Below are 10,387 nucleotides of genomic sequence, written 5' to 3'. Positions count from 1 at the left end.
TCCCGGGGCCCTCCTCAGGAATCCCGCCCCTCTCCGGGGGCTCTCCATGCCCACACTGGGCCTTCTCGGTAAAGCCCCCCTGTCTCTCGGGGCCACCACACTGCTACCCCCTTTCTCCAGGGCTCACCGCACCGCTACGCCCTTCCTCAGGGTTCACCGCAGTGCTATGCGCTTCCTCAGGGGCTCACCATGCCCGCACTGGGGCTTCTCAGTAGCGCCCCCTCTCTGGGGCTGGGGTCTATGCACCCCGTACGCCACACCCTCACTGGCACTGAGGTCCCCACGCTGCTGTGGGTTCCCTATGAGGCCTCCTCCATCCCCTGATAGCCTCACCCAAACCACCGGTGTAACAACAACAAAGCAAAACACAAGCCCCTAGGCTGTAACATAACTTAAAGCTGCCTGGCTAAAACCATGTTGCTCAGACATCTTAGAGCTGCCATCCTTTACTCAGCTTAAGCTGTACCTGCAGACAGGCTTCTTCTTGCATCCTGGCTTAGGAACTCCTGCCTCTTTAGCTACTGGCCGGGCACCACCCTGGCCTCAGCTCCTGGGCTTTATAAGAGCCAGGCCCTGCCCCTTACAGCCAGCTGACCGCTGGCAGGTGTGGGTCGTTTACTGACTCCAGTTGCCCTGGCAACCAAAAGCTGGGCTCCTTATTCACTGCTAGGGCTTTTTCTCTAGCAGTTTCTCCTCTTTAGGAGCAGGGCACCTCAGTGCTCTGCGACGGCTCCATTCAGAGTTTAAAACAAACTGCCCGACACAGACACCCGCATTTCCATTCAGAAGGAACTGAGGGAATTAATTGACTGCATGGTTCACTATTATTTATTGGCTCCTGATAATCTCTTTACTCTATAGGTGTTAATGACACTGATCTTCCACTAATCAAGTTCTTCTTTTCTCTACCATTTATTTGTCTATTATCTACAGTGTGTCCAGTAAAGCTGCTTAGGAAACTATACGAGGTGGCTTTGTTCCTAAGGAACTAAACCCACACAAATCAAAGACAGGGAGGGGAGTGGTAGCATTGAAGGCAAGTGGCCTTCAATCAGAGGCAGGAGGGAATTGCAAAAGTGAGGTAAATAAGCAAGCTACTGTAGTGACCTTTTCCTGGATTATTCAGCAGTCAATGGAAGTGGTGGGTGGTTGAACCAGTAGGACAAGGGTTGCATAAAGCTAGGCATGGGTAGATCCAGAAGGGTTGTCTCTCTGGGTAGGGGCACTACAGGTAGCTGAAGAGAGTCCTCCCCAACTGTTTGTTTTTGTATATTAAGGAGGGAGGCCAACTATGGACATGCTGTGGAGAGGCAGGGCAGCAGAGGGAGAAGGGGCAGTAATAGCCCCAAGTAGGTCCTTTGTGGGGTGATGGGAACTGTTTGGGAGGGATTCTGAAGGGAAGGGGCTCTCAGGAGGCCATGAGGATCGAGGGCCTTTTGGCAGGTAGGGAGCCTATGGGGTAGAGCAGCATGGGCTGAGGAGGGGCTGGGGCATTTTTTGGAGTGGGAGGGTGAGGGCCATATGGGGTTTGGGCCTTAAGGTGGTGTGGTGGAGGGTTGGGGTTAGGGAGCAATAGAGATTGGGGGGACTCAGAGTGTGAGACACTATAGTGAGGTTAGAGCGCTCAGAGGGGCAGGGGAGGGCTCATTGGGGTGTGAAGGTGGATGGTGAAGGATCAGATGGTCTGAAGTATGATAGGGATGAGTTCTGTGTGGGGTGTAATGGGTTCATGGGAGCAGTGAGGTGGCTGGACAGGACTCAGTGGGGTGTGAAGGAGATGGGGTCTTTGGGGGCTTAGGGCACAATGGAGTGGGGCTGAGCACAGGGGATATGTGGGCTAAGAGGGAATAGTGTGGAGTCAGGGAGCATTTTAGGTGGCAAAGGCACTGGGGGGTACTCGGGAGCCATGGTAGAATACGTGGGGGGACCCACATGTTGAGGGTCAGGGAGCAGTTCTGTCTGTAGCCAGACTAGGAAGTAACAGCTGTACGCCCCTGGCACTAGGTGCCTACCCCACTCTGGAGCTGTCAGCCAGAGCCCTCCAAACTCAGTTATATTTGTTTTTCCTTGGATCTTAAACCAAATAATATAGCTTTAGGCTCCTAGCACATTGCAGAGCTTTTAGCTGATTTTTAAATTGGAGAAAAATATGTGTTGTGTTATGTGATGATGATGTACTACATGACTTTCATGCCCGTTTTCAAAACCCTATATCTGCCTATGCTTTCAGGCAAGCAGCTGGCTGCATATCATTCCAGTTTTTCCACAGGTTGATGCAGAAGTGCTAGATCGCTTTTGCAACTTTGTAAACAGCCTCAATTGTTATGCTGGGCTGGCTATTCTTAAAGATTTTAGAGACGGTACAAAATTCAGTTTTAAACCAAATATTAGCTGCAACATAACGTATTTAAAATTTATCATCATCCCAGTATCTGTGGGTCTTGAAAATGTTTCAGTTTAGTATTAATACATTTATACTTTTAATATTGTATTTATAATTAATTTATTGTGATCATTTATAATTTATACATATAATTCAGAAGAGTATTGACTTTATATCCTCTTCTTTTTGTCTATCTTTAGTATAATCCTTTTTAACATTTTTCCTGTCTAGCCATGTTAGTTTCCACATTTGGAGATCACATGTCTTTGGAGAGAGAAAATCATTTGACATTTTCTAAAGATACACGTTATGGATTAACACTCACCTGCACACTTCATCCCTGAGTAAAGGGTTATGCAGCTTTTTGTCAGTACTTTTTAAATATTTTTAACATAAGGGAGACTTTTGTTACATGTAGGAGCATTTTCATGTTCCATTTGAAAAGAATTGATCAAGGTGACGATATATCAGTTAGAATTTTGAGCAAGTTTGCAGCAGAAACCATCAGCAATGCAGTTCCATGGCAGCAGTAATGTGTACCACTATGTCATCAGACATTTATTTAATACATTAATTTTATTTAACAAAAATTGATGTTTCCAATATTTTTTGTTTTATTGATGATACATTGATGATGACTAGGTCGAACGGTCATAAACTACTACAAGACCATTTCAGGCTGGACATAAGGAAGAATTTCTTTACTGTCCGAGCCCCCATACTGGAACAGCCTGCCACCGGAGGTGGTTCAAGCGCCTACATTGAACACCTTCAGGAGCAAACTGGATGCTTATCTTGCTGGGATCCTATGACCCCAGCTGACTTCCTGCCCTTTGGGCAGGGGGCTGGACTCGATGGTATTCCGAGGTCCCTTCCAGCCCTAATGTCTATGAAATCTATGAAATCTATTTCCTTTATTCCACTATCTGGAAACAAATGTCATCATCAACACTAATCTCTTTTAAAATAACCTTCTTTAACTGGGGCTGATGAAAAACAACCCTTCTTGAGTACTCCCAGGTTCGTTAAGTCTCTGGAACCTGGTCAGCATTCATACACTATTTTTAAATGGGAACTAACTTCTTGTCTAGGGCAGGGGTGTCTAAGATATGGCCCACAGGTCAGGTCTGGCCCACAGAGCTCTGTCATCCAGTTCACGGTGCTGCCCATGGGTCTCAGATTGGACCCACATGCCACATGCAGTGTGATCCAGACTGGCCCACATGAAACATGCATGAGCCCCATGCCTCAGCCCCATGCACTACAGACGGCTCACAGGTCTAGTTTACAGCATGTGCTGCCCACAGTGCCCCCACTGGACCAGCTATGCATGCTGGATTGAGCACATGGGGCCAGTCTATGTGGCCAATCCAGCCTGTGGACTGGCCCCTCACCACTCATCCAGCCTGCCAGTTTGATATTAGGGGTATGCAAAATGGGCCATATTTGATTCACTGATTCGGGGAACAGTGATTTGATTCACTGATTCGGATCACTGTCCCAATTCGATTAGGCCGAATCCAAATCTGAAGATTCAGTTCTGATTCAGAGAATCAGCGGTTTGGCCATAGCCACACACATTCTCGTGGGACACTCCATCTGCCCCACCATCTCAGCATTCACAAACTGCCTGGTACCTTGAGGTATGCAGAAAAAACATATAAAGCTGTGTCTATATCCAAATTGTTGAGTCTCCCCAAATTGTATTGGTGGCTTCTGATTCGATTCAGAGAGATTAATGGGTCTCTTGATTTGATTCTGAACAGAGCTTCGGCCACCGAATCAGGTCAAATCTCCTCTGAATCGAATCAGTGCTTGAAGTTTTGCACAGCCCTATTTGATATCCCATGTCTAAGGCAATTCCATATCAGTGGTACAGCACTTAAGTTAACTATCCTGTATTTCTAGTCTGTGTTAGCATCTCTTAGGAATTTTAGGGCTTGGAGAGAAAGAGTCAGTTTCTCCAGGGGGAGTCCCTGCAGCATTTGGATTCTGGGAAGCATTCTCCATGCCCAGCAACAGCTGGGCTGGAACACAGCATGGGGAGGGGAGGGCTGGAGGACTCTGTGCATGGGACAGGCACAGATCCCTGCCCCCCCCCCACCTTCCCTGACCCTGCCAATCCCTGTACCTATTCACTGACCCTCCCACCCTCTACCCTGGGCTATACTAGCATGCTCTAGGGCCTCCTGTCTTCCCAGTGTCCCCACTGCAGTCTCTTTGCATCTCTGCTTGAACTTCTGTATAGGTCATTCTGTGCAAGCCTTTTCTCTTAGGAAAACAAGCCTGGGAGACTTGTTCTGGATGATTTGAGTGTACATATGCAGTCTTAGTCAAAGATGGAAGGTAAAAGATACTGGGAAGGCAAAGCCCAATCTTAAAATCAAAATGGAATTTGCATAAATCATACCTGCATTAATTTAATAAATTGCATGATTGCATTAATCATAAACTACATAGAAAGATTAGCAAGTTGTCACTATTGGCCATCTCTTTTTCAGATGAAGATGTAATATATGCAGTTACTATTTGGATTATTGCTGATTTTGACAAGCCAGCTGGGAGACGACTGCTTTCAAATGCTTTGAAACACCTGGTGAGTTTCTAGTCATTCCTACTGGAAAAGAATCTAGTGTGTGCTCTGATAGCTAATGCAGATATTATATACAGCAATGGTTCTCCATTTCCTTAGACTCAAAGCACCCCTCAGAAAATGCCAGCTCTTAGCTGTTGCTCATTTTTGACTGTGAAAATATAATAGAGTAATTATTCTATTGCAAAGAACTCAGAAAGACCACAACAGGTCAGAATGAATTCCTATGTGAAATCTCTGGGTTTACTGTGTCAATCATACATAGGTATTTGAGCCCCTTTACTAATATTGTGTAACTCCTTCAAAGGATCTCATTGACCCTGGTTGAGAATCACTGGTATAGAGTCAGTGGAGTACATTAGATCAGATATGAAAGTAGGAGCATATCAAGAGTTTTCTGCATTTATATTCAGTTCTTCAGAATTTCAAAGATCACAAGTAAATGCCATATGACATTAAAGGCAAATGTGGTTGACAGAGTATGGAAGAAAATATTGACGGAGCCATCTTCCTTTCAAGCTTCTGAAATGGTGTGTTCTTCCAGTACTTCAAAACTTTCTTGATTATTTAAGAAAGGAGAACAAATTATTTCACTTACACAAAATTAGGTAGTTTATCTTTGAAACCCACCTCACGTAATTGTCAGTGGAAAAAATGTAACACATATTTTCAGAGTTAAAAATACTGCTACTGCTTCTAATTTTTACAATCCTTAGTCCAAAAGCTAACCAGAGAATTAGCCAGATGGATTGAGGGACTGAAATAAAGAACATTTTATGTCTCTCTAGATAGATTGATAGATTCACATATGGTCAACATTTATACTAACAAAGACAATCAGCGAATGTGTTGTTAGCTAGTTTATGGACTGCAACAGAAAAAATAACATTTATCCCTGTTACCCTTATTCGCAATCACAGCAAAAGAAACCCCAAGAGGGCTAATGAAGGAAAGTAAATGACAGATGAAGTTGAGAAAATATATATGTATTTGTATATACCTGGGAGAGTGATGGAAACCTCAAAAATGTCAGTCAGTTCCTTGGGACTAAAAAACTTACAGAAGCAGAAATATGAAGAGATGTGAAAAAAAGAGCAACAGAAAATTGTGTGGTATTTTCTTCTAGACAGCTAATATCCCAAAACTCAAGCACATGGAATATTATTTTAAAAACAAGTAAGAAAGCAACCACGTACAAAATACTATGCATGGCAGAAGTTTGAGTTCAAGTTAGCTAATTTGAGAACCAGGTAACTACAGGCTAACATCTAAAAAGTGGAACTTTCTAGATTTACTAATCAGTGATGAAGCAGGAGATCTTCTTGCCATTGGTCCCGTTTCTATATTTAGGAAGCCAAGTGTCATAAGTCCAAGAGCTGGTTGGTATAGAGAAGTCTCTTTCCTCTCAGTATTTCAAAGAATACTAAACAGATCTTCTAAAAACTTTATTTCCTTGAGGCTGAAGATGCAAAGTAATATTCAAGTCCTTGAGAATTGCTCAATACATGGGTGACTGCTAGATTTTTGAATAGGTCTAGTAGACCTTTTCCTTCTGTGGCTTATTTCTTTATTCTGAAAAGGTATGAAATATTACATAAGCCTAGGATATGACCCCTGTTGAGATCTGCCTTAATGCATCAATAATGTCTTAAGACCCCAACCCCTAGCAGGTCAAATCTGGCCCACAAAGCTGTGTCATCTGGCCTGCAGGGCTTCTTAGAGGTCTAGAAATTTGGCAGCCAGGGAGCAGTGGCAATGTTAATTGCCACTTCCCTGCTGCCATATTTCTGGACCCATAGGGAGGCACATGGGCTGGATAATGTCCTTTTGCAACAGCGCACAGCTGCATCCAGCTGCACAGGGTTTGTCCAGCCTACAGCCAGATCTGGGTGCGCAGGGTCAGTCCAGTGTGTAGCTGGCTGCAGTTGCATGGGATCAATCTGATGTGTGGCCAGACCTGGGCATGCTGGATGACACCAATGGACTGGCCCCATGTGCCAACCCCTTGTGGGTTGTGGAGCATCTCTCTGCCACTAATCTGACCCACAGCACTGGAAGGTTGGGCCCAACTCAGTTAATTCATTTAGACTACATTAATCAGAGAGTGTGCTGGATCACCTAATCAAATGAAATTTTCATTGGTTGGCGTCTCCTGCCTGATGGAATTTTACTTTTTAATTCTGTGATATTCCACTTTTGCAGAATGAAGACAGCATATTTCCAAATGTCAGAGTATGATATCAGTTATTTGGGACAGATTCACTGCCTTGTTCCAATCCCTTTGTTTTATTAAGGTGGCACTAAGTGGCATCTTCAGTGGTTATAAAGGTAGCTTAGCTCCTATATATTATTCCTCACAGCTTCTGGCACAAGGGGACATCAGGAGAGGACTGGATGAAGTTTTCTCCAATCCAGTATTGGGGAATATGGTAATATGGTAATGTGGGCACTTTTTTTTGGAAATCACAGGGTGAACTTTGCAAGGAACACATTTTCAGTTTATAATCGCATAAAAAATTATTTTTAACAAAGCCTCACTCAAAGGCTACCATTTATCTTCAAGATAAATCTGAACATCATTGATTTCTTCCCTTGGCTTTGTAGCCTTTATGGTAACAAATTTCATGTACTTTTCTTTGATTTTAAGAGACAAGAAAATCAACCTATACTTGTTTGTCCCAGTCTAAGGAATAATATTTTTTTCAGTCTTTTTCTTCATATTCTTGTGTATCATCAATTCCTTTAGAATACATTCAGAATTCAGTTATTTCTGATGCTAAGCAATAAAAGGATAATTAAATAGAATTTCTCATGTTTATTTTGTGCTCAAATTGATTTTTTAAGCCAATTTTCAGTTATGTGAGTGAAGTATGGCATGTGTCTTTTACTCACTATTGAGTTATCAAAGTATCCAATAGTGTAGTCATAGTCCAAAAAAATGTTTAGTTAAAATATTTGTTATAGAGTAAACATTGTTATGTTAGCAGATTGTTGTACCTTTTAAATTTAAATATATATGCATGACTGCATTTAATTTAAATAATATATTTTTCACAAAAGTATAACAATCTAAAGATACTTTAGTGCATAGAGGTCCAAAAAGACAAATATGTATACTTAAGGTATAAATAGATGGAATTGTAAAATAGTAATTATGTATTTTCTTTCTAGAAAACAAGCAGCCATACAAGACTTGGGCTTGTGAACAACGCTGGGTCAAAAATAACTGAAGATAACACAGCTATTGCCAGGGGAATTTTGACAGCTTTTCTAACACAGAAAAACAGCAGTTTAAGAAGTTTTTTAAGCAAGTTAGTTAAGGAGGAGACAGCAGAAGCCCTTGCTATAGGAACGAAAATTAAGGAATTCTTTGTTCTGGTGCGTAAATATTTTATTAAATAAGTAATCATTTGATGGTGATTGTATGAGCTACTTGCCATTTCTTTTTCTTCTTTTGAGAAATGGTTTATTTAATGAGAGGTTGTTGAGAAAAATATATTTTCACCCAGTGTCAAAATAAGTGATTTTAACCACAAAATAATTGCTATATGTACAATTGCTGGACTAGCTTTTAGTACTTTGAAAAAACTGCTATTAAAAACAGGAATGTTTATTATTTGTGTTTCTGCACGCTCTAAACAACAATTGTAATAATAACAATTTGCTTGCCACTGTAGGTGTTAAGTCACTGAGAAACAGATTGCTTCACTTACTGTTGATTATTTTGTAAAACCATTTCTTAATTTGAACTTCTTTGAATGCTGGATTTATAACTAACAACTGGTGAGATTAGCAGCTTAGTCTAAAAGTTACTAAGCTTCAGCTTTTAATGTGATGTTTTAAGTGTATTGAATAGAATCATAGAAAATTAGAGTTGGAAGGGACCTCAGGAGGTCGTCTAGTCCAACCACCTGCTCAAAGTGGGACCATCCCCAAGTAGATCCTCCCAACCAAGGCTTTCTCTACTCGGGTCTTAAAAACCTCAAAGGATGGAGATTCCACAACATTTCTGGGAAGCCTGTTCCAGTACTTTATCCTCCTCTTTGTGAGAATTTTTTTCCCCTAATATCTAGCCAAAATGTCCTTGGTTGCAACTTGAGACCATTGTTCCTTGTTCTATCATCTGCCACCACTGAGCATCCCTTTTGTAAACACTCCTATGTTAGTTAAAGGCTGTTATTAAATCCCCCCTCAGTCTTCTCTTCTTCAGACTAAATAAGCCCAATTCCCTCAGCTTCTCCACATAAGTCATTTGCTTCAGCCCTGTAACCACTTTTTTTTTCTATCCAGTGAACTCTTTCCAATTTGTCCACATCCTTTCTGTAGTGGGGGACCCAAAACTGGACACAGAACTCCAGGTGTGGCCTCACCAGTGCCAAATAGAGGGGAATAATCGCTTCCCTTGATCTGCTGGCAACAGTCCTATTAATGGAGTCCGGGATGCTGTTGGCCTTCTTTGCAACATGCTTATACTTTTGGTTCATATTCAGCTTCTCAAACATTGCATCTCCCAGGTCCTTTTCTGCAAAGCTGCTGCTTAGCCAGTCAGACCCCTGCCTGTACCAGTGCATGGGATTGTTTTGTCTTCAGTGCAGGACTTTGCACTTGTCCTTACTGAAGCTCGAGTGATTTCTTTTGGCCCAATACTCCAATATTTTGAGGTATCTCTGAATCCTAGTCCCACCCTACAGTGTATCTACTACTCTCTGAGGTTGGCGTCATTTGCAAACTTGCTGAGGGTCCACTCCATCCCATCTTCCAGATCATTGATGAAGATACTCAACAGAACCAACCATTAGGACACTCCACTTGATACTGACTGCCAACTAGACATCAAGGCATTGATTTACTACCCTTTGAACCCAATGATCCAGCCAGTTTTCTGTCTACCTTACAGTCCATTAATTCAACCCATACTTCTTTAGTTTGCGTGTAAGAATGTCTTGGGAGACTGTATCAAAAACCTTGCTAAAGTCAAGGTATACCACATCCACTGCTTTCCCCACATCCGCAGAGCCAGCCATCTTGTCCTAGAAGGGAATCAGGTTGGTCAGGCATGACTTGTCCTTGGTGAATCCATGCTGATTCTTCCTAATCACATTCTTCTCCTCCAAGTGCTTAGAAATGAATACCCTGAGGACCAGCTCCATGATTTTCCTAGGGACTGAAGTGAGGCTTGTCTCGGACAGCAAGAGCCGACTCGAGGTGATCCAACAATTACTCGTTCGTTGGGCGGGCTGGTGAATAGAGAGGCGGACAAAGCTTAATGGTTGCAAAACTTTACTTACGCCACTTGTAGCTGCGACGCAGACGGTCTGGTCGTCTGAACAACTATGTTAGTTGTTCCAGCTGGCAGGGCTCAAGCTAGCTCGTCCGTCCACAAATCAAGCCGGCGGGGAAAGGGTACGTCG

The 10,387-nt window shown here is 42.7% G+C and overlaps 1 protein-coding gene across 2 annotated transcripts in view; it reads left to right on the top strand.

Moving 5' to 3' along the window:
- Positions 1-10,387, top strand: part of UGGT2 (UDP-glucose glycoprotein glucosyltransferase 2) — a 235,857-nt gene that overhangs the window by 117,245 nt on the left and 108,225 nt on the right. For both annotated transcript variants that reach the window (XM_025200352.1, XM_025200351.1), the window contains 2 exons: positions 4,885-4,979; positions 8,148-8,354. In XM_025200352.1, the coding sequence (XP_025056137.1) occupies positions 4,885-4,979; positions 8,148-8,354 (302 nt within the window). The remainder of the gene's footprint in view (positions 1-4,884; positions 4,980-8,147; positions 8,355-10,387) is intronic.

This window comes from Alligator sinensis, unplaced genomic scaffold (assembly GCF_000455745.1).
Source record: "Alligator sinensis unplaced genomic scaffold, ASM45574v1 scaffold740_1, whole genome shotgun sequence".
Taxonomy (NCBI): Eukaryota; Metazoa; Chordata; order Crocodylia; family Alligatoridae; genus Alligator; species Alligator sinensis.
This window is presented reverse-complemented; position numbering and strand designations above follow the sequence as displayed.